Source organism: Pleurodeles waltl, chromosome 4_1 (genome assembly GCF_031143425.1).
Source record: "Pleurodeles waltl isolate 20211129_DDA chromosome 4_1, aPleWal1.hap1.20221129, whole genome shotgun sequence".
Taxonomy (NCBI): Eukaryota; Metazoa; Chordata; class Amphibia; order Caudata; family Salamandridae; genus Pleurodeles; species Pleurodeles waltl.
This window is the reverse complement of record NC_090442.1, coordinates 636,584,459-636,609,328: the sequence shown is the minus strand read 5'-3', so window position 1 is coordinate 636,609,328 and position 24,870 is coordinate 636,584,459. Positions and strand designations below refer to the sequence as shown.

Sequence of the window (24,870 nt, the reverse complement as noted above, 5' to 3'; positions counted from 1 at the left end):
TCCCCCGTGGTCACATTTCAGGTATATGTTTAAGCAATTTACTAATACAGTTTCTATACGGCATTATCACACACTAATCCATAAACATTTTATGTTAATACAGATTATATAAGATACGCTCTCTCAGTGGTAATCCCCATGTCTCTTCTGGGAGGTGGTATCCACTATGCTCTGGCAGATTTTTAGGTATATGATCCCGATGTCTCTAGAGGTGATGCTCTTCGGCCTGTAACCAGACATGCTTAAGACAATGGCTAAGAGTAAGTGGCACATGGTTTTCCAATGGCTGAGAGCAGCAAAATTGACAATAGCGTTTAAATGGAAGAAAATGGACACACCTGCGCTCTCTCAGTGGTAACACAGAATATGGTTTATCACTAGTAAGTCTAATTAGCAACATGAATGGGACACATTAATAATTTGAGGCCAAATAAAAACTACTATATAAAGCAATGAGCAGAAGTCTAATAAATACACTGTTTCTACCACCTTGAAGAGCTGTGTGGCTTTTTGATTGAGCATGTTTGTACGATTGCTTTCTGTACTGACCTTGTCAAAGCGCTCATAAGAACCAAACAAAGTTGTGCCACTTCAGAAGATCTGCAACTCTTATAATAGTTTTTATGATCAGGGCAGTTCTGTTCGTTTAAGGGGAGGGGATGGGAGTAAGAATTGTTGTTGAGTTAAGTTAGTGCAGATTATGTGTTACTTTGCTTGTGAGTACTGTGGTTAATGTTTCTAATGTAAACTGCATGCTTATATGTTCCTTGAACCCGGACAGCGTGCTAGGAGTAAATTATCTGATTGTTCAAATACGTACGTGTGTGTGTGTGTGCGTGCGCACATCTAATTTTTACAGTGATACTAGTTGTGAGGTTATAAAGAGGTGGTATTTTATTGTTTTATAATGATGCACTGCACGCATTCTAATTCATATGCTAACACTAGAAGATAGGTCTGTATGCATTTATGTACGTATGCATACACTGGACTCAGTGCTGTGTGGTTATGTTGGTTAATGATGATACATTTCACTTATAACAATAGATCAGGCAGCCCTACTGTGATGGTACTTTTATATAAAAAATTAAAAAAACATACGTATTGAGATTTTCATTGAAATGCTTTGCTATTTCCGTTAACATATGTTAGAGTGTAATTTGTCTTTAAAGTTCTAAAAAAAGATATGGTGTTTGCTTTGTATACAGTATATGCATATTTAAAGAAAAGTGTAAAGCACTTCATTTATCGTCATTACATTTTGTAATATATTAATATTGATAAATAAGGCAGTTCTATCAATGGCTTTCACTCCTAGTTAAGTATATATTATATTTATTTGTACATGAAGAGTTACAGACTATGAAGCATAAATGCATTTTAATGTGAATGTGTTCAATAACATTATAACTTGGGGCATCTAAAGCATACATTAATTTGTATTCAGTCTATAAAAGTATAATTCCATGCGTGAGTACTTTATGAAGTGTATTTTGGTGGCATTCTGGTACTTTTTATGCCACAATACATTTACTATTTACACATAAAGTAATAAAAAATATACACCCGCTCTAGTTAAGATACTCCATGCATATGCTTGAGAAAACATGCCACAAATTACTCATTTACCTTGAAAAAGATGTAAATGTTATATTTTCACCTGTTAAATATACATAAACGTCTTTCACAATCATGTAATAATGCATTACATTAGCTTCATTTTTATTTTCATGAGTTCTTTGCTTTCTTTTTCAATGTTTACAAACATTACCTGAAATTACAATGGTTATTTCCATCAGTTTCAATAGTCATGGTAATATTCTTTATAATAATGTGCTTGTCAGTCCAACTTTGGAAAAAGGCATTTTTTTAAAATTTCTGTGCAGCCGTGTGTATTCTTTTGACTAATGATAAAGTACGTTTGAAGGCCTTTGTTAGTGTTTGGTTATGTCCTACACAGTGGAATCATTTCATTTAGTCAGTAACAGGAGTTATGTTGTAGACTGCTGAAACTTTACTTATGCACATGCTTAGTTAGGATGTTTTCTGTCATTTTATCTGGGGATGAATTTGTTCCTTGATCTTTTGGGCTCAGTAACATGATAAAAATCATTACAGTGCATTGAGGATGAATTATGGCTGCGCAGCTGGCCACAACTGGTGAATTGTGTGCTTTTTTCACTTAAACCCAGTGTGTGTGCAATGTGGTAGATTTTTAAAACCACTTTTTGGATGGTTTGCAAACTGTGGTCAAAGTCGCCGGAGCCCTGGGTGCACCAGCGGGCCACAGATCTCGTTAGTATTTTGGGGTTTTGTGGACCCAGAGGTAAAACCTGCTGTCGCAGAGACAAAACCTTCTTCAAAACATTTTTGGGACAGTTTAAGTAAATCTGGGCCCACGCTATGAGGTCAATTGGACCTACATGTCTCTTTGTAGACTCAGAGACTCACATCGAGTAATAAAAGCTACAAATGTTCTTGTTATAGGGAGTCCATTAGACTGTGGGGGTCCTCAGACCGTGTTAATTTAGAGGATGATGGGAGAAAATGCCCCTCATCCATTGGATTTGTTTAGTTTTCAATTTTGGGTCCACAGACACTATTCAAAGTACTAGATAGGCTATTTCAATATTTTAACTATTTGAATCCCAATATAGCGAAACATAGGCAGATTGACTAGTTTTATGCCACATTTCATGCAGATTTGTCAAATTGTCAAGGTATTAGCAAGCCAACACAGCTTTTCAATAGAATTCTAACCATGAAGTAGTGTCAAAAGGTCCACGCACAGTTAGAGATAGCAACTATTGTTGCTGAAACCACATATCCTTTGGAAAATAGCTACTTGCTTGCATATAACATTGGCACACCTTGATGTGTTTGCAAGAAACTTTAAAACAAAAAAACATATGTCCATGTGCGTTTAATTCTGTAAATGTTTGGGCAGATCGACAATTATAGTATACATGGAGTAAGAGAATTGTTTCCTGCTGAAACTCTGATATACTTACCCAAAATAACTGTAACAAGTGGAATAAAGCCAGAAAAGGAAAATGATTCATTGTCAATGATACTGCAGTCTTTCTTGTCAATAAGTTATGTTACAGAAATTTGTTAAGCGCATGGTGACCTGTAGGCATCCCAGCACTGCCTGAACAACACAGACTGTGAGCACAAGCTACATGGGGATTGATTCACTAACAGCCATGTTTTAAGCTGTTTTCTGAAAGACAATTCATTGCCAGTTGTCTGCAGGGTAAGGGGCAGACTATTCCAGAGTTCTGCCACATTGTACTTTAAGGATCTTCCTCCACTTCTAGCCCCTTTTCAGCCTGTAGAGTATTGGAGGATCTGAGAACTCTATCAGGATTGTAGGGAGCAATCAGCTGTCGAGAGATGGTGGGACCTTGATTTCGAAAGGCTCTATGTGAAATACACAGTGCTTTAAAGTTAATCCTCTGCGCATCCAGGAGCCAGTGAAGATCAGCTAGCACCTGGGGTGCTGAGAGATGTCTGGGGAGGTTTAGCAGAGTCCTTGCTGCCATATTCTGCACCACTTGAAGTTTGCCAATCACAGCTTTTGGTCCTCCCAGGTAAAGGGAATTTCCATAGTCCAGGTGGGATAGACACAAGTGAAGTATTTCTAGCAACATTTTGAGGATCCAGTAGCAGCAGGCCAAAGGTATGGTTGCCTGAGCCACCATGGAAAAGGTTGTGTCCAGCCAAACCCCCAACATTTTTATAGCCCTTTTGGAGCAGGGGGCAGACCTAGGCGGTCAGGCCAGCTAAGGGGCTTTTTCAGGGTATATGTTGTTCCCTAGTATCATCAGCTCGGTTTTGTTTCTATTGAGCTCGAGGCAAGACTTGTCCATTCAGCTAGCTACCTTCTCAAAGAATGGCCCAAGTGAGGGGGCAGCTCATTTGCAATCAGGGGTAAGGAAGAATACCAGCTAGGTGTCATCCACACAGAACACTAATGAGATCCCAAAGGAAAGTACAATGTTGGCCAAAGGCCGCATGTATAGGTTGAACAATATGGGCCTCAAGGATGATCCCAGTGGGACTCCACACTAAGGAGGAAATGTGTCTGTGGAGCATGATTTGTCAAAGACCTGAAAAGATTTGTCCCTCAGAAATGTGCTGACTCACTTGAGGGCTGAGCCCAACACTCCAACATTCTGAATCCTCTTAATGGAGATCCTATTGTCAACTGTGTTGAAGGTAGTGTTTAGATCCAGGAGAATGATAGGAACAATGCCTCCTAGATCTAGTTTCTTTTTTGCCTCCTCCATGACCACCAGGAGGGTGGTTTTGGTGCTATATTTGGGTCTGAACCCTGTCTGGGTAGGATGTTGTTGGCTTCTCTGAAGTCCGAGAGATGTAGGTTGATGTGTTTTTGCAGCACCATACTCAGTCCGGGGAGTAGGGTCAAATATTTTCTGGGCAGCCTGGATCGAGGTTAGATTTTCTTTTTGGTATAGCTTTCACCATAGCGTGTTTACATGCTACGGTTACTACTCCCTTCTCTAATTAAAGATTAACCATGTCTGCCATGACTGGGAAGAGAATATTGGCTGATTTTAGGAAGACGAAGGGGGGCAGGGTCCAGTAGGGAGCCCGATTTGACTTTCCTAAAGAGAAACAAACTTCTTGGGTGAGCTGCTTGGAAATTCAATAAAAATTTCTGTTCGCATTCTTTCTCCTTATCGGTGATGAGTTGCAAACCTAGATCTACTTAGGATGCTTGAAATGTCGGGTATATATCTGCTATTTTTTTTTTTTTTATATAGGGCCAGGTCATTACACCTCAATTTAGAGGGGTCGGGAGTGGGGCCGCTTGAGGAGGGCTTTAATAGTGACTTAGTGATTCTAAACATTTCCTGAGGGGAGTTTGCTGGCCCTGAAATTTTCGTAGTAGGAGGCCCAGGTTGATTTAATTTCAGAATGGTAATTCCTCATCATCTTGTGGTATTTTACTTTATGTTCCGCTGTATATTTTTTACTCCATTGTCTTTTTGCTATCTTAGATTGTTTCTTTAAGGTCAGCAGGTGAGGGGTATATAGGGAGCAGATTTATCTTTGGTTTTCCTGGTTTGGGTCGTTATGGGAATGATATGATCCAATGAGAGTTTGATCCATTGAGATATCTTAGCATTAGCTTCTTGAGGGTCGGTCTCCAGCTACGGTCTGGCTAAGCTGAGGGCATGTACCCAATCATCCTCAGTTAGCTTAGACCAGCTACAATATCTCCAGGTTAAATGGTTTGGGAGGAGAGGGTCAGCAAAGGGTTGTCAAAGTCAATGGGATCAAAAAGTAGTCCAACCAAATAACGGGTAGTGAATTCTATATTTTTGAGCAAGGGTGGTTCGTAACAATCGGGCCAAGTAAACAACCCTTTACATGGGTGCGGCAGTGTACAGTATGGATTAGCTGAATAGCTGCAAGATTATGTAAGAGCCCTGCAGCTTGGACCCCAGTGAATTCTTCCAGATGCATGTTAAGATCTCCTAGCACCGTAAGAAATAAGGTTTCTTTACCACCATGCCGGCGATAACGTCTAAGAAAGACTGGGTGAATCATCCAGTGGGGCCACGAGGCTGATAAATGAGTGGTCCGGAAAAGGTGAGTGTGAGGGTTAGAGAGAGCGTGAATGTAAGGCTTTTGCAATCAGACAGCTGTAGGGGTTCATCTAGGCACACCAATGATTCCTTAAGTCCCCCACCCTTCCTGTCCTCCCTATCTCTGCAGCAGACATAGTAGATGGAGGGCAGGGCCTGGATAATATCCGGCTGGATTCATTGTGGAGCCAGGTTTCTGTCAGTAAAATCACCTCCAGAAGTGTGAACACTTCCAGCTTATGACAGGTTAAGGATCTGCAGTTATTCAGGTACATTTCCCAACCAGGAATGTCCTTAATATGGTTACTAAGTATGGGGATACGAGGAGAGGTGTAAGAGCAAAAGTTACATATGAGGTCTTCCTTGGTAAGGTTTACTGAATGTAAGCAGTTGACTTGACTGCCCCCCTAAGGACAAGCACCTGAGAGTAGTGAGTTCAGCAGGAGCGGGGTACCTGGCCCCTGGTCCCACTCGGGCACAGATGGGTGCAGGTGGGCCTGCCTTTGGCGCACTAAAGGTGCGCCCATACATCATGTATGTAAATCATACATCAATATAATTGATGTATGGACAGCTATTAACAGGGAGTGTTCCTTCAGCCTATCATGTACATATATCTTTGAGAAAACACCCATTCTCTGACCCATGCAAGGTTTGTGGGGATATCCACTAACTGCAGCCTCTCACAACCACAACATAACATATGTCACATCACTGATGTCAAAGATGATGTCCAAAATGAAATCATATGTGATGTGTTCAGTGTTGTTACAGATAAGGTCATGTTTGATGGCATCATGAGCAGTACATTGTGTTTTAGTAGCTAGCCATAACAAACTTTTGTGAGGATTTTCGGTAGTAGATCGAACATCCCTTCTAATAAAAAATATTAAGGGAAATTTTTATCTTTTAAATTACTTACTTAGTGATCTGAGCAGCAAAGCTTGCTGTTACCCTAAACATTTTGGTAGACACAATTGTAACAAGCAAATGCATTACATACATAGGAATGCCTTGCAACTAATTTCACCATACATGTACATTTGCTGATGCCACTTACTATGTTGCTTTAGCACTGCCTTGAATTGTCACTGTCAGGATGGGTATCCATGTTCCCCGATATTCAAAAGCAGGCAGCACTGTCACACCCGCACTAACGGCCACTACTCCAGGATTTGCTTGCGTTGATGACGGCACATTTGTGCTATTTCCACCTAGATAATACAGAACCAAGATTACACTGAGATTCCATTGCTAGGATATCCAGGTTTGTAACCGTTTTATATATTAGAACTTACACAATTGTGTCTTTATTGTAGAAAAGAAACAGTGCTACCCTAATAATCTTTCTTTTAATAAAATCCCAAAGAAACTGAGCAGTGGGTCTAATGAACTGCACCTACACTCTGTCCCAATAGCTGCAAATACAAAAGGTGATGTGCATACACAATAAACACCAGCTGCTCCAAGGTGTGCTTTACAGCAAACATGAAATAGTGATGCACCATCAAACAGCAAGAAGTCTAATCAAAGTTTCCAATATTTCAAATATTCTTTTATTTTTTTTCAAAAACTTCATATGGTTGCAAATTTTTAAACGTTACAGCCAAAGACACAGCCAACGTGTTTCTTTTACCACTGTAAACTTCTTCAGGTCTGAGATTTAACAAGATATACACAAATAATGTGCACAGTATGTTTGGAAATTAGCTGTAAGAAACTTGAAGAAGCAGGCATAGTGATTTAAACAAAAACTCCTCGAACAAACAACACTTAAATGTGTTTGTGAGACAAAATTAATTTGTGTATAAAAATATTTTTTTAATGAACACAAATCTTTTAAGTAAGTCAAACTCCGCAACTATACAGCTTTATATTCAGTTATTACATTTATTTAATTCAGGAGTATTGAGAATGTGGGTTGAAGCATCAAAGAACCTCTTTTTCTTAAAAAACAAAACTACATATACAAGACACATAAATGCATCACTATTCAAAAACATATAATTACAACATAAACAAAACATTTGATGGCCTATCAAAACCATATTTTGGAACCACTGTATCCAGAGTGGTTATACATATGTCTACACAAATATAATCCACAAATCAGGTAGCCATAACGGGGACACAAATGGCTCTTTTTTGTGTCAAGTTGCTTAACGTATAGACCATCAGCTTTTGCAATTATTCATTTTGGATTGGCTCCTTGGAAACCGAAAGCAGTGTCAACACATTTCGGCCTGTATGTTTTGTAGGCCTCATCAGGACCTAAGGTTGGTAGGCGACTCTACAGCGAGGCTCGTTGCAGTTTTTTGGCCACATTATGTAAACTATGAACTTGGAAAAACCTCATGCTGACCCAAAGTTGCATCACCGGTGTTAAGGTATTAGAGAAACATCACAGCGGGGGCAGAAACAACCTAAGTTTGCAGAGGGAGAAAATACGGTGGGATCATCTACACTAAAGATTAGTCAGCCATCTCCTCGCCAGCAACTCGGCATGTAAAAAAGGTCTACTGCAGACCCTTGCCTCAGGCCATGCATGGCAGAGGGTTGGCTCTATGCATGGTAATAAAATATTACCTTTTGTTAAAACACACTAGAAATTAACTGAAAAAAACAAAGGTTAAAGTAACATTAGTTAGGTGAATATGTCAGTGACAACATTTTAAACGTTTTGAACAAAGAAAACAAACACCTAAATTCACCTGTTATGTTTAGCAGAGTTACTATAACTTGCTCCCCTGCCATGTGCCATAAGTGTGTACAAAAAAGCATGTGCTCCTAATTCGTATTCACCTAACTATAATGCTACTTTAACCTTTGTTTTCTGAAGTGAAATATATAAATAGTAATATGATTGTGTTTTAACATGAAATGCCCTTTTTCTGATGCTATTAATTTTAGTACTGTTTCACTATTCTCTGTCAGACATTTCAAAGAAGTGCTATTTTCTGATTAGTTTGCACATGGAAAGTTTTGGGGTGATCCATTAAGCGGGGACCAAGAAAAAGGGGGGGTCCAAAAACACATTTTATGCATTCATTTTTCCATAGGAAGTTCAGAACCAGATATAGCCCAAATCAATTAACAGAATTACACCAAATTTGGCAGAAAGCTAGATCTTGGTCCAGAAAGAGTGCTTTTTGTGATGGCATGTGTTGTAAATCTGTTCAGTAGTTTTTAAGCAATTAATGCTCGAAAACTTTGCTTATCTAGTGAAGCGGAGCCTCTGCGGTTTTGACAGATCTCAAGCTTAGGTCTAATTGGTTGCCTCCACATCAACCACGAAGTGGTGGCAACCATCCTAGGACTCAGGACTCCCCTAGACGTGTTGGTGGAAAGTGACAGAGGAACCCCGCCTTGGGCCCAAAATCTTTTTTTATTTTTTTTATTTTGTGGGGTGCTTCCTCACTGAGCCTTAGGATGTTCCAGGGACCCCATCCTCTAGGCTAAAAACAATTATTTTAGGTGAGTGTGGCACGTAACCCCCCCCCAGCACTCAAATGGGCCCCAGGGACTCCATCCTGCCACTCCTCTAGCCTTAAGAAACTGTTATTTTGAGGGGAAGGGGGCATATGGCATTGTTCTAAAAAGTTTGGGAGGCAGTGGGATATAAAAGTTAACTTCAAACTTTGGTGGTCCTGCTCTGGGCAGGAAGCTGTTACCTTACTTTCTGGAGGTAACAGCATTGGGGAATTTACATAAAAGTTATAGATAAGGTCTCCGACGAGTAGTTACAAAAGATAAAACAATGAAAAAGGGGATATATGGGGCATAAACATAACAACAAAATTACTTATCTTCAGTAAAGCCTTATGTGGTAGAAACTCTATCTATATGCTGAGTCCTCATCTTAGAATCTTCCCCAGGCGTCATACTGGATCCAGAAGGTTTCAGACAGTACCTCTGCTAATTGGTAGGTGACGTCGATCCATTCCACGTTGAGGTCATCCACGCCAAATGTGATGTGTGCATTGCATATATAGGCGCCACCCCAGGGCTATGACATCAGTTACTTTTAATGACATTTCTGCACCAGAAACACAGATCCATGACAGGATGCTGATAAACAAGTTACTTTCCTTCGGTAATACTCTAGTTGCAGATTCCTTACCCTAGAATTTCCTCCAGGGGTCAGACTGGATCCAGACATTTTTCCTTGAGCAGTACCCTTGCGCACTGTCAGGTTGCGTTGGTCGACTCCGTGTGTGTCCTTGGCGTTGTGGTCGCCGTGATGATGTTGCAGGTGCACTGACGTCAGTTTCTTTTCACGACTTTCCATGCCAGAAGCACGAAGCCATGAAGAACACTGATCCTGGTGCGCCAGAACTAGGGCCCTAAAAAGGGGAAGTTCCTGTCCCTAGAAATCAGTTCGCAGAGAGGATGGGTGGGTCAGTAAGGAATCTGCAACTAGAATATGTCTCTTCTAGATAATTTGTTACCAAAGGTAAGTAACTTGTTCATCTGATAGAGACTTCTAGTTGCAGATTCGTACCTTAGAATAGATACCCAAGCAATACCATCCCCAGAGAAGAGTCTGAGAACCAAGATCATACTAAGAAGTCCTGCAGTACCGAACTGCCAAAGTAGCCATCCCTGTGAACCTGACTGTCTAGGCAGTAGGGTTTATCGAACGTGTGCAGGGATGTCCATGTTGCTGCCTGGCAGATGTCTTGGACTGGAACTCCGTGTGCTAACACAGTGGTTGCAGCAGTTGCTCTGGTACAGTGAGCAAGCAAACCCTAAGGGGGTGGCCTCTTAGCTAAAGCAGAGCACATTTTGATGCAGAGAACAACCCATCTAGAGATGGTCCTTGTCTGCACCATCCGTCCTTTCTTCGCACGCACATAACTAACAAAGCATTGATCTTCTACCCAGAAGTCTTTGGTACGATTATGGTAAAATGCCAATGCTCTTTTTGGATCTAGACGGTGGAGTCTCTCTTCCTCATGAGAAGGATGTGGGGATGCGTAAAAAGTAGGCAAGGTGATGGATTGGCCTAAATGAAAGGGCGTGACCACTTTAGGGAGGAAAGAGGCCCTGGTACGAAGCACCACTTTGTCAGAATGGACAGAGATGAAGGGTGGCTTTGAAAAACCAGATTGCAGCTCACTCACTCTACATGCAGAAGTGATGGTTACAAGGAAGGCTGTTTTTAACATGAGAAGCCGAAGAGAACAATTATGAGGAGGCTCAAAAGGAGCACACATGAGGAAAGTTAGTACCAAGTTCAAATTCCACTGGGACATTATGAACAGTGTAGGCAGAAACATGTGGGTAAGACATTTAAGGAATCTCCCAACAGTGGGAGATTTAAACAAGGAGTGTTGATCAAGTAGTCTGAGGAAAGTAGAGATGGCAGACAGATAACCCTGCTGGGCAAGAGAGAGTATGAACAAAAGAACCTCAGACAGAGGTGAATAAAGGGGTTCAACAGACTTGATGATACACCATTGCACAAATCTATTCCAACAATAGGCATATACCATTTTGGGGGAGGGATGCCTGGCTGTCAAGATAACATTACAGACTTCTGGTGGAAGGTCAAAAGCAGTCAACTACCACCACTCAATCTCCATGCAATAAGGGGGATGGTGGACAGGTTCGGGTGGAGCACTGTCCCCCGCTGCTGCGAAAGAAGATCCTTCCTAAGAGGCAATTTCAGTGGAGGAGCGATGGACATGCTCAAAAGCTCGGGCACCATACTCTTCGTGCCCAGTCTAGAGCCACAAGAATTACTGGACCTGGTCTTTCTTGGTCTTCTTCAGAACTCTGGGCAGAAGTGATAGTGGCGAAGAGAGAGGCCCAAGTTCCAATCGAGAGAAAAGCTTTGCTGAGCAAGTGCCACCTTGGAAACTCCAGCACGCAGAACAGCTGACATTGCGTGTTCTCTGAGGAGGTAAACAGATCTAAAAAAGGTTTGCCTTACTGCTGAAAGAGAACTTTCGCCATCTGCGAGTGTAGACGCTATTTGTGATTGACGATGCATTGACGGCTGAGTTCGTCTGCTCTGGCATTCAGAGAGCCCGCCAGATGGTAAACCATCAGGGATATGCCCTGATGTTCCAGCCACGTCCAGAGTCACAATACCTCTTGACAAAGGGTCCACAACCCCACCCCGTCTTGCTTGTTGCAGTACCACATGGCGGTGGTGTTGTCCTTGACACCTGCACCACTTTCCCTTTGAGAGAGGGAAGGAATACTTTCAATGCATGCTTGATCACTCTGAGCTCCAGAAGATTTATTTGGAGTCCAGACTCCATCAGAGACCAGATGCCTCTGATATCCACCTCTCCCCATCTCAGGAGTGATGCATTTGTCACTACTGTTAGATCTGGTTGGGGAAGGGAGAGGGATCTGGCTTTGACCCAATTGTGGTTCGAAAGCCACCACTACAGATCTTGTGCAGTTCCCTCTGAGATCTGCACCATGTAGGAGAGATTTCCCTGATGCTGCATCCACTGGAACTTCTGGTCCCACTGCAGAGCCCACATATGCCATCTAGCATGAGACACTAGCAGGACGCAGGAGGCCATGAGGCTCGGCTGCATCAGAGTCTTTCTCACCAAAACCCAGGCCAGAGGCTGAAACATCGGTATTCTGCACTCGCCGTTCGGAAGGGTAGGCACAAAACTGTACTGTGTCCAGAAGAGCTCTGATGAAAGGAAGCGGAGACATATTTCTGCTGTCAGACAAGTTTCTGCCCCGACAGCAGACAGGTTTCTGTCCTCCTGTGCTTGACCAGCTCAAGCAGAGTAAGGCAGAACAAAGGATTTCCTGTGGGAGAGGGAGATAACACTCTTTACCCTTGGAAATATATGTTACATGGCTTGGGAGGCGTAGCCTCACCAAGTCACCGGTAAGGTTTGAACAGCACATTTGGTGGGCTCCTTGCATAAACCAGTTTGCACCAGCACAGGGACCCCCATTTCCTGCTCTGGCATGAAACTGGACAAAGGAAAAGGGAGTGACCAATCCCCCTTCCAGGTCCTCTACTGTCAGAATACACCTTTGGGTTCTTCCACTCTTGGTTGGGTCTTGCATAATCCTTTTCCAAAGTCCTCCTATTGGTTTTGGGGAAAACCACGTACTTACCTCTGCTCTCCTGGTCGCTGGGGGTCACTCTAGTATTCACCTCTTGGGGGTTCCTAGTTCCTCCAGCTCCCTTCTACTGATTCCACTGCCTTGGGTGGCGGACTGCCTTTCACATTCCACTTTTTTAGTATATGGTCTGGCCCTCCCCTAGGGCCCTCACTGTTTACCTATATTTTTGCCAGTGCTTATTGCTTTCTATGCTCTTTACTGATTGCTAATGTGTATATAATAGTGTGTTTACTTACCTCCAGTTGGGGGATTGTCTATTCAGTATTTTAGTATTTGTGTCACTATAATAAAATACTCTTATTTTTGTAATAGTGTGTAGTTCTTTCATGTGTAATAGTGTTGTGTGACTTTAGTGGTATTTCATAAGCTTTGCATGTCTCCTAAATAAGTCTTGGCCGCTCATCCACAGCTTTCTCTAGAGAGTCCTGACTTCCTAGACACTGTCAACACTTCACTAATAGGTGATACCTGGACTTGGTATACGGTGAAAACACCATAGGTGTCCACCACACACCAGGCCAGCTTCCTACACGGACCGCTTCCTCAAAGCATTCGGGTTCATGGCCCGGCACTTGGAGCACAACTTCAGGTCGTGGTCACGCTTCAGACACCACAAGCACACGAGGTGAGGATCAATCACTGACATCATGCAGTGACAGGAGTCACACGGCTTGAATCTGGTCTTCCGGGACAACATGCTGAAGCACCAGGTGGTCAAAAAACTTCGACAAAACGTCAAAAGGCCAGTCAAAATATGACTGAGAGTAGCTCTTCTCCGGATCTTGGCGTAGACTGGCGCGGAAAGAGAAAAACAGACGTCTGCAGGGCAGTGTGGTGCTTGTATACGACCGCAACAGCATCACGGTGACCACAATGCCAACCACAGATGTGGAGTCGGCCAACGCTACCTGATGGCACGCAAGGGTACTGCTCGAAAAAAAATCCCCAAATCCAGTCTGATGTCTGGGGGAAATTCTAAGGTAAGGAATGTGCAACTAGAAGTCTTTATCAGATGTACTAGAGTACAGACACTAAGGGCCTACTGGGGCCACAGAAGCAAGAAGAATGGGCGAATCAGTAAGGAATCTGCAGCAAGACTCTACCAGATAAGGCTTTACGGACGGTAAGTAAGCCAAGTGAAGAATTGATAGTCCACTGGGTGTTCCAATGTAGAAAGATAGCCCTCTTTTTTAATCCAGGCAATGGAGTCTCTCTTCTTTTCCAGAAGGTCGGCAATGAGATGGCCTGGCCAGTGTGGAAGGCTGTCACCACTTTTGTCAGGAACAAGGTATGCATTCTCAGAACCAGTCTGACTAGAAAAAAAAAGTTGGTGTAAGGAGAGTACTTGTAGCTCACTTACCCTCCTGGTTAATGTGGAGGGGTATTAGAAATGCTATTTTGATGGTCTAGAGAATCAGAAGGCAGCTGTGCATAGGCACAAAGGGTGATTGTAGGAGGCTGGCTCTGTATATACTATACCAAATTAAGATATAGTGTGCACAGAGTCCAGTGGATCCCACAAGGCTTCACAGAGGCTTAAGTAGATAATACTAATGCTTTGTTTTGTGGAAGTACGGTGGAGCAGTTAGGCTTACCAGAGGGTAGTGCTAAGCATTTGTTGTACACACAGTCTAGAAATGAGGCACACACTTAATGATTAACTCCAGGCCAATGTTTCATGCATCAAATATATACTTTGTTATTTTATTTCTAGAACCAAAAGGACCTTTGTTGCAGGTAAGTACAGTTTCAATATGTACCACTTTCAAGTATCAAATGCACTTTGCTTAGTATTCACAGATAAAACAGTTTACAGGTAAGTAATACTTAGGTGATCATTCCGACCCCGGCAGTCTTTTCAGTAGACCGCCGAGGGACCGCCGTACGGAAGACCGCCAGTGCTGGCGGTCTTCCGCACGGGCCATTATGACCTTTGGCAGCGCTCCGCCCGTTTCCAGACGAAGAGCCGCCAACAGCCATACTGGCGGCAGGCGGGGAAGTGGAGGTAGCTCCACCTCCATCGCCACGCCAACAGAACACCGCCCAGCGAATCACGAACTGTGATTCGCTGTGGCGGTGTTCTGTTGGCGTGGCGGTGTCGGCGGAGCTGCCCCCATGGGTCCCGTTCCCTCCCGGAGGATCACCGGAACAGGTAAGGTGATCGTCCGCTAGGGAAGGGGGGTGGGTGGTTGTTGTGAGTTGTGTGCGTGCATGGGGGTGTGCGTGTGTGTATGTAGAGGGGGCGTGTGAGTGCGTGCATGAATGCGGGGGGTGTGTGTATGTGCATGAGTGCGTGCATGAATGCCGGGGGTGTGTGTATGTGCATGAGTGCGCGCATGAATGTGGGGGGTGTGTGTATGTGCATGAGTGGTTGCATGAATGCGTGCGTGTATGTGTGTGTATATGTTAGGGATCGGGGTGGGGATGGGGGTCCTGCAACCTTTTGGGGGTGGCAGGGGTGGCTGGGGGGATGTAGGGGAGGGAGTCGGGTTGGGGGTGGGGGAGACCCCTATCAGTGCCAGGGAAAGGATTCCCTGGCACTGATAGTGCTTACCGCCATGGATTTCATGGCGGTCCCAAACCGCATGAAATCCATGGCGGTAAGCCAGGGTCAGGCGGGTTGGAATACCGCCGGCGGTCGTTACCGCCGTGGCGGTCAGAACGGTGAAGCGGCGGCTGGCCATGGCGGTAACCGCCATGGTCAGAATTCATGAAAAAAGACCGCCAGCCTGTTGGCGGTCTTACCGCCGCTTCACCGCCGACCGCCACGGTCGGAATGACCACCTTAATCTTCTTCTTGTAGCAGGATTCTTGAAGCTGCAGACAGGCCGGTAGGGCTAGAGGTAGAGTCAGTTGTCGTCTGGAGTCCTCTCTGCAGTTCTTCAGTCTTTCTTCTTGTTAGGTCCCCAGGAATCTGAAGAGCAAGTTTTAGGGGTGACCCTAAACACTAGATTTAGGGGTGTTACAGGGGTCAGAGAGCAGTAGCCAATGGCTACTGACCCTGAGGTTGGCTCCCCCCTTCCTGTGCCCCCTCCCTTTGGGGAAAGGGGCACATTCCTAACCCTACTGTCTAACACCTTCCAAAGCAAGATGGAGGATTCTGCCAGGAGGGGTTCACCTCAGCTCTGGGCACCCTACGGGTGGCCACAGCTGGTGTGGACACTCCTCCAGGTGTTTACTAGTTGTCCCACCGGACCTACCAACAAAAGTGGAGCCTGGTCTGGGGGCGGTAATCTCCAATAACTGGAGTGTCCTGGAGTAGTTCAACAAAAGGCAGGAGCCTCTGAGGCTCACCGCCAAGACTTGCATTTCCTGCAGGGGGGAGGTATAAAGCACCTTCACCCAGAGCAGGCTTTGTTCCTGACCCAAGAGAGCACAGAGGCTCTCACCCCATGCGTTCAGAAACAGGTCTGTTAGCGGCAGGTTGGCACAGACCGCTCAGCCTTACACTAGAGGATTGTGTGAAATACAGAGGGCATCTCTAAGATGCCCTCTGAGTGCATTTTTCAATAAATTCAGCACTGGGATCAGTGTGGGTTTAATGAGCTGAGAAGTTTGATACCAACATCCACAGTCTTCGATGAAACCATCATGGAGCTGTGGAGTTCATAATGTCGAACTCCCAGCCCATGTACTCAGTATGGCAATACTGCACTTACAATGTCCAAAAATGGACTTAGACACTGTAGGGGCATATTGCTCCTGCAACTATGCCATCACCTGTGGTATAGTGCACCATGCCATAGGGCTGTAAGGCCTGCTAGAGGAATGACTTACCTATGCCTCAGGCAGTGGTTTGTGGGCATGGCACCCAGGGAGGAATGCCAAGTGGACTTCACATTTTTCTCCCCACCAACTCACACAATCTGCAATGGCAGTATACTTGTGTTTAGTAAGGGGCCGCTTATGGTGGCATAGTATATGCTGCAGCGCCTAGGGACCCTCTCTGGCCACAGGCACCTTAGTACCATTGGTACCTTTTAGAAGGGACTTATCAGTGAGCCAGAGGTGTGCCAACTGTGGAAACAATGGTACAGTTTAGGGAAAGAGCACAGGTGCTGGGGCCTGGTTAGCAGGATCCCAGTAAACACTCACTCAAGTTAACATCAAATATCAGGCAGAAAAGTGTGGGGTTTTTTTGGGTGGGGGGGAGGGGGTGGGATACTGCAGCAAGGAGCCAGTTTCCTACAGTGATCACATCACACAAAAAAATGCCAAGGAGAGGGAAGCAACATCTTTGGTAGTATACCAAGCCACAAACTTGTCCCATGGGCAGGCGTACACTGTCTTGATTGAGGGACACCTGGCTGTCAGAATGACATCACAGACTTCTACTGGGAGATCAAAGCTTGTCAGTTGCAGCCACTCAATCTCCATCCATGAAGGCGGAGCAAGAGCAAGTTTGGGTACAGGAACCTGCCCTGTTGCTGTGACAGGAGATCCTACCAAAATGGCAGCCTGATCTGGGAACCACTGCTCAAGCTCAGGAGTTCAGGATACCATACTCTCCGTGCACAATCCAGAGCCACAAGAATAACTTGAGCTCGGTCATTCCTGATCTTCTTGAGAATTCTGGGCAGAAGTGGTAATGGCGGAAACCTGTACAGTAGGCCTAAAGACCACCCAAGACAAACTGCGTCTTAGAGTGAGAGTTGCCTTGGAAACTCTAATGAACTGCTGACATTGCGCGTTCTCAGTATTAGCAAATTGATCTGGCCAAGATTCTCCAGAGTTGTGGAAAAGTTCTTGTACCAATTCTGGGTGGGGACGCCATTTGTGATCCATGTGCCATTGATGGCTGAATTTCTCTACCCTGGTATTCAGAGATTTTGGCAGGTGTTGTACGAACAGGAAAATGTTCTGACATTCCAGCCATGTTCAGAGGCACAGAGCCTCTTGACACAGGGTCCACAACCCCACCCTGTACTGATCGTTGAAATATCACATGGTGGTGGTGTTGTCCGTGAACACCTGAGATAGCCTACCCTTGACTAAATGAAGAAAAGCTTTCAATGCAAGTGAATCACTCTTAACTTCAACAAGCTGATGAGGAGCTGAGACTCCGCTGGAGACTAGAGATCTCTTATCCCCATTTCTCGCAGGTGGCTGCTCCAACACAGTAGTGACACATCTGTCACCATGATCAGTTCAAGGTGGGGGAAGGGAGAAAGGCCAACCCCTGACGCAATCGCAGATCCTTTGCAGTTCCAGGTTGAAGAAATTCTCCTGATGCTGCATCTATTGAGACTACATGTTCCACTGAGGAGCTCACATCTTCCAGCTGGCATATATTACCATCAGGATCCCATGAGGCCCAGCAGCTCCCGAGTCAGTCTCACCGAAATCCAGGATAGAGGCCGAAACATCGTAATCATAGCCTGAATATCTTGGACTCCCCAGTCTAGAGGATAGAACCGAAAGGGCTCAGTGTCCAAAATAACTCACATGAAAGTGAACATCTGAGAGGGAGTCCGGGGTGAATTTGACATGCTGATAGTGAACCCCAGTGAATGCAGGAGGTCCACCGTAGTCTGGAGGTGGGAGATGTTTCTCCTTCTTCAGGAAGTAGATGAGAGGGCAAAGGTCTAATTTTGCTCTGAGGACTCCCTTTTTTTTGCGGTCACCAGAAAGTAGCAGGAATAGCAACAACAACCTACTTCTGATGCTGGCACCCTCTTGATGGCTCTTCCCGTTCAAAAGAGCCTGTAATTCCTGACTTAACAAGGAGAGAAGGTCCTCTCTGAGATGATCTGAGGATTGTGGCATGGACATTGGGGTGTCAGCGAATGGAAGGGTGTAAACAAGTTGAACAATATGAAAAACCCATTTGTCTGATGTTATGGACTAGCAACGAGGCAGGTGGTGCTGGATCCGGCCGCCAACTGGTTGGCTGTGATGGTGAGAGGCAAACTAAAGGGGTTTGGAGGCTGCAATTGCTGGGGGTGGCGGACTAGGCAGACCTCTAGCTTGGTTCCAATTGGGCTTGTGGGAACCACATCCGTTGCCACAAAAGGACTGGGAAGCCTGTTAAGCCTGATGGCTGGGCAGGAATGGACGCGGTTGGTAGCCAATACCGTAGCCACATAGAGAGCTGAGGCTGAGTGGGCTGGTGTGGGGCTGTGGAGACTTCTAACTACCGGGCAGTGGTCCTACTGTCCTTAAAGCATGCGAGGGCCAAACCTGCCTTGTCGACAAAAAAGGTTGGTGCCATCATTGAGTATGTACATAAGGGGTGCCTGGACATTCCCTGAAAAGCCAGCAGATCTCAGCCAGGCATGGCATTCAAGTGACACTAATGATGCAATTGCTCTGCCTAGCAAGTTGGTAATATCCAGTCCACAATTCATAGTGAATAGTGAACACTGCTGTGTCCCTGCCATCGGCAACAGCCTAGGTCAGGATGGCTCGGGCCTCCTCCAAGACCATGGGCAGTACTTGTGCAACTGAATCCTAAACTGTAAGGTAATATCGGCTTAAGAGGCACAAGGTGTTCACTGACCATAGCGCAAGGCTGGCGCAAGAGAACATCCTCTTATTGAAGGTGTCCAGCCTCCTGGATTACCTAGCCGTTGGTGTGGTAGGGCACACAACAGGGTTGACTCTGGATGTGAAGGGCTACACAACCAGGCTGCCCTGGGTGGGGTGCTGGGTGAGGAAAGCTGGGTCCCAGGAGCTGGGTTGTGGTGGTAGGCAATTGTCTTCCGCACAGGGGACACTGTTCAGGGCTTGGCCCATGCCCAAGCAGGACATCTGTGAGGGCGTCATTAAATGGGAGGGGAGGTTCTGTGGGTGTGGTTCCTGGCTAAAGCACCTCTGTCTAGATGTTATCTTGACTGCCATCAAAGGCAGCTTAAGTCAAAGGACCTCAGCCGCCCTAACCACCACCATGGCAAAGGAAGCCCCTTTCTCTGTAGCCCCATAAGTAGGAGAGACTAAGCCAGTGTCTGTGGAGGTGACCAGCCCACTGGCATCCACCAGTTCCTTGTACCAATTCTCTTCAGACTCTTCCAAGGAGTTGGGGTAGCCATAAGGACCCTCAGATCCCTCGCAATCATATTCCCTACAGGGCCAATCAAAATAATGATGCCCGGGCGCCAAGTCAGAAGGTTAAGTTCTGGCCCAAGTTGATGTTGGATGACGCCTGTCCAACTCCATATCTTAGTCAGACATGACGAGGGGGTTGGTGTTGTTGGCGCCAGAATGACATCACTGGAACAGGCTCTGGGGAAGATTGCAGTCTGGTAACCAATGCAGATCGCAATCCAGGAACTGATCCAAGGGGCCCAAATGGCAGAAGGGCAGACAAGCTGGCAGAAATCCAGTGGGAGTCAATGCTGAACCCATACGGCTTGAATGTGACCCCAAGGTTTCGGCCCACTCATATATGAGGTGCATGAGCTAATAAAATTATTTTAATTGGGTGAGGGGGGCTCGGGAAAATTCTGGGAGGTGCTAAGCAAACCTAAGCTCAGGCTCTGCGGCTGACACATGGCAGTGGAGCCTAGAACGGTTGAGGTGTTCTCGCACCTCATCCGAAGACTTGAATCAGCACAATGGAGTCAAAGAACCCTTCAACTTCTTATATTTTTATAGAGTTTATGTAAGACTTAACCAACAATTATTTCAAACATGATGACGAGCACCTGGACCGGCTCTGCAAGTACATTCCGCGCAACCGGGACCTGGAGTATCATAGAGTAGACTGGCACCAGGCAATTGGAGCTCCAGAGAATGCTCTCGAACTGCCTTTGGAATCATGGGGCAGACGTTGAGAGCTGTGTCTTGGGTCCAGGCACCAGAGGCAAACCAAGTAGGCATATGTCACAGACATCTGTCTTACAGGAATTAAAGGGTTTGAAATCCACAGGCTTTTTTAGGTGACATCCCTCCTCACACTGGGAGCAAAAACTTCAAAAAGGGTCAACAAAACATAAAAAAAAGTCCACAAAATGGACTGAGGCAGCTCTCTTCAAATCTGCAATGATGTGTGGAAAAGAAAGAACTGATGTCAGCATGCTGGGGTGGTGCCTATGTAGGTACTGCGCACCTCACATCCAGCGCCAATGATGCCGATGCAGAGCTGATCAACGCCACCTATCAGGGCACTGAGGTACTGCTTGACAATTTCCAGATCCAGGTTGATGCCTTGGGAATTTTCTATGGTATGGGATCTGCATCTAGAAGTCTCTATCAGATTGAAACAAGAATGCACCGACTCACTGAACTCAATAAATATAACATAAGACATACGCCACACACAAATAGAAGAATCTGCATTGCAAAAAAGTGGCTATGGTAGTTACATTACATTACACACAACTGAAACACAAAAGATGGCCAGAGGAGACTTAGGGACCAGCAGGAGTGAGTGCCCCAACAAAAACACTATATAACACAAAAGAACCCATGGGTCTATGAAAGTCAATAAAAAAGTGGGTAAAGTAGTGTAACCTATTCAAAGTGGAGTATTTCTAATAAAGGATGAATTCCATCACCCACCAAAGGATGGCATGATTCATCATAGGGAACCTCCTCACACTGTGACAGCTACACACGGTATGGGCTACAACCCCCTCGCTCCTTAGGGGGAGATTGACAGATGTTTTAAGAAGGATCCCTATAAAGAGCTAGGAGTGTTGAGATGAACAGAGCATGTATAAAATATGTGAGGTGAGTTAAAACTGGCTACATAGTATGCAGGTACTTTTATTAGTGTGTATCTGGGCCAGGATTAAAATGCAAAACACTGCAGAATTTTTTTGAATCTGCTAGGATCTGTAGGTCAACATGTTTCTGCCTGTAACCCTCGAAAGAGGTGTTGTGGCATTCTTCAGGACAATGAAACCAGTGCTTCTGCTCAAAACAAAAACAAAAAAATCAATAGAAAGTATAATATGTCAGGTGATACAAAACCATCCAGTGGTCCTTCAGAAATTCAGGGAGGGATCCACTGTCAGTTACCTGCAAATGATCGCATACACAAAAAAGACCAAAGAACTATTCACTAGCCTATTGCGATGAACCTAACCTTTTGCAATCAGAACTGGTTTAAAGGGGTATACAAATAGACACAAACGCATACCATATTTAATTATATGTGGACAATACGTTGCTATTCCTCTAATACTAATATATAGATCTAGAAAGAGTCATTAAGTAATTGGAAACTTTCAGAGCAATTCAGGGCCTTAGAGAAAAGTGGAGCAAATCTTGCATATTCATAGTATAGCAGAATGCAAATAGGGAAATTGTTATCTGAAAGAGGCCAGATTAAGATGGGAACCACATCCTATAAAATATACTATGCAAATATGCAGAAATGAACAAGACACGACAGACGAAAATATATGGAAAGCATTGGCACTACAAGGAGGGATTCACTCCTGGAAAAAAAATCCTACTGTCAATGATGGGAACGACAACGATTTCCCAGGAATTAAAGTTATCCGGATAACCTTACCAATAAGAATACTCAAATACATATTCAAAGACCTACATAGGTTGCTACTAGAGTTACTATGGGGACAGAAAGATGAAGAGTTGCATTAGCAAAACCCACACTCACAGTCAATAAAAGCTGAATTTATCCAAGTATACAAATTATAATATATTTCAGCATCTTAGTGGGTGGCAAGCTAGATGTATGACCTTAGAACGGGAGCAAGAGACTAAAATAACAACTCCACACTAAGAAAATTAACAGAACTACTAAGAGGAAATAGGAAAGCAGATTCGAGCATACTTAGATTACTAGAACGCCTTAAATTCTAATGGAATTGAGGATTACAAAGAACTTAAACCTCCAACAAAAAAGAGACTATAGAAGCTGATAACATAGGAAAATCAAGGGATAACAAAGCTAGGAGACTTACATGAGAGGAGCCCCTTCAGAGGGTTCCAGAAGTTGACAAACAAATACAACACACCAAATGGCATTTTCTTCAATATGAGGCAATAAAAATATCATGAACCAGGTATGGAAATTACAAAGTTCAGAATCACCTGTGCATAAAGGGCTCCAGCTCATAAGCACAAGAATTTGTACAAACAAAGCTGCAACACAATTACACAAAGCACAAAAAGAGCCAGCCAAAAGAAAGTAAGGCACACTCTGAGACAAACGGGTTGGTGATCTAGGTAAACCCATAGAAGACACAGATCGGGACCACATATTAAACAATGTACCACATGTCTCAAGAAATTCATGCCTCAAACTAATGCACTTCAACTACTCACATAGAATATACAACACCCCTAAAAGAATTAACACACCCTATCAAGGGACACAACCGCAGTGCTCTTGATGTGGAGATGAGGAAGTAGATTTATACCAAATTACGTATCGCCCGACGCCCGGGACATCTTGTTTGGGGTCAAGGGCAACAAGTTTTTATGTTTACTTTGTCCTTGGGACAAGTAGGCCCAACCCTCTGCAGTACAAACCCTTTGGCTGCCTGTTTATAGGGAGTGGAACTCTCTGCATTTGAGGTAATGTGTTTCTCAAAGATAATGCTGTTCGAACTTGTATTTATGGTTCATTATTTGAAAGTCTTCATTATTAGGGTGAGTGCTGTAAATAAATGTTTTAAGGCCACACTTCACTACTGACGTTGGTTCCAGTACAAAAAAAAATAATGTGTATAAACATGTTTGAAAAGTTTAGGCTATTAGGCTAAGTATAATGCTCCCAGAATGCTCTCTGATTAGATGCAAATGAAGTGTCATTTAGTAAAATGTGTTGACGCATGCTAGTATTTCCCAAAAATATTTCTAATGGAAAATCAGTGTAACCATTTTCAACACGATTATGGGAAGCATGAAAATAAACAAACACTGACAAAGCCAACTGATCTGACATATTTTTATAAGTCTTTTAGTTTAATCAATGCGTGTCTTGTTTTGACATGGTTTTTGTAACAATTTATTGTTGTGGGAGCTACCAGGCCCTCAACATTGTAACAAACACTGGCCAAAAAAAACCCAAAAAGTTTTTGAACTCTAAAAGCACACGTTGTCACCAGTGGCACAACAAAGGCCCCGCAGCTGCCCTCCAGGGGGCCCCTTCAGCACAGCACCTACCCTAAGTGAGTCTGGAGAGGGGGCTCCTCCATGTTCTTTGGAAAGGGTCACCCTCCAGTTTCGTTACGTCACTGATTGCCACTGTAGTTCCTGACACTGAACAAAACGACGTTGTGTGCCAATATGCTCCTTGTGGAAGAGCAGAATGCGATCACTCACAGTAAAGCCAGCCGAAAGAGAGAGAAATTGAAGTTTAATAAAAACAAAATGTCTTTGTTAACACCAGACCTAATTAGGGACCAAGACCCACATGTAGGTAGCTTTCTGCATGTCGCAAACAGAGACTTTTGCTGTTTGCGGCGTGCAAAAAGCACATTGCAATGCACAAACCCAGTTTTGTGATTCAGTAACCTGGTTACCGAATCGCAAAACAGGTTTGCGACTCGCAATTAGGAAGGGGTGTTCCCTTCCAAATTGCGATTCGCAGTGCAATGTAGGATTGTTTTGTGAACGCGGGCGCAAACCAATCGCAGTTTGCACCCATTTCAAATGGGTGCCAACACTTTCACAAAAGGGAAGGGGTCCCTATGGGACCCCTTCCCCATTGTTAATGTCACTGTGAACATTTTTTCAGAGCAAGCTGCGGACCACTGCCTGCTCGGAAAAAATTAAACGAAAACGTTTCATTTTTTGTGTTTGTAATGCATCTCGTTTTCCTTTAAGGAAAACGGGCTGCATTACAAAAAACAAAAAAAAACTGCTTTATTGATAAGCAGTCACAGACATGGTGGTCTGCTGTCTCCAGCAGGCCACCATCCCTGTGAGAGCCGCCATTCGCAAGGGGGTCGCAAATTGCGACCCACCTCATGATTATTCATGAGGTGGGCAATTGCGAAGCCCTTGCGAATCACAGATGGTGCCAGGGACACCATCCTACATTCGGATTTGCGACTCGCTCTGACTCGCAGTTTGCAGGTCGCAAATATGAACCTACCTACATGTGGCCCCAAATTCTTAAAGAAAGTCACAAAAGTGCACCCATGGTATATGTCGTACCCCTATAAAATATTTGTGAACTGTATTTTAGCATGGGTAAACACGATGTGTAGATTTGCTCATGTGA

At 44.4% G+C, this 24,870-nt stretch overlaps 1 protein-coding gene across 1 annotated transcript in view; it reads right to left on the bottom strand.

Annotated features, from left to right (window-relative positions):
• The window catches only part of MON2 (MON2 homolog, regulator of endosome-to-Golgi trafficking), a 775,721-nt gene that overhangs the window by 519,089 nt on the left and 231,762 nt on the right, over nt 1-24,870 (bottom strand). Inside the window, 1 exon segment of the mRNA XM_069229077.1 lies at nt 6,679-6,832. Coding sequence (XP_069085178.1) covers nt 6,679-6,832 — 154 coding nt within the window.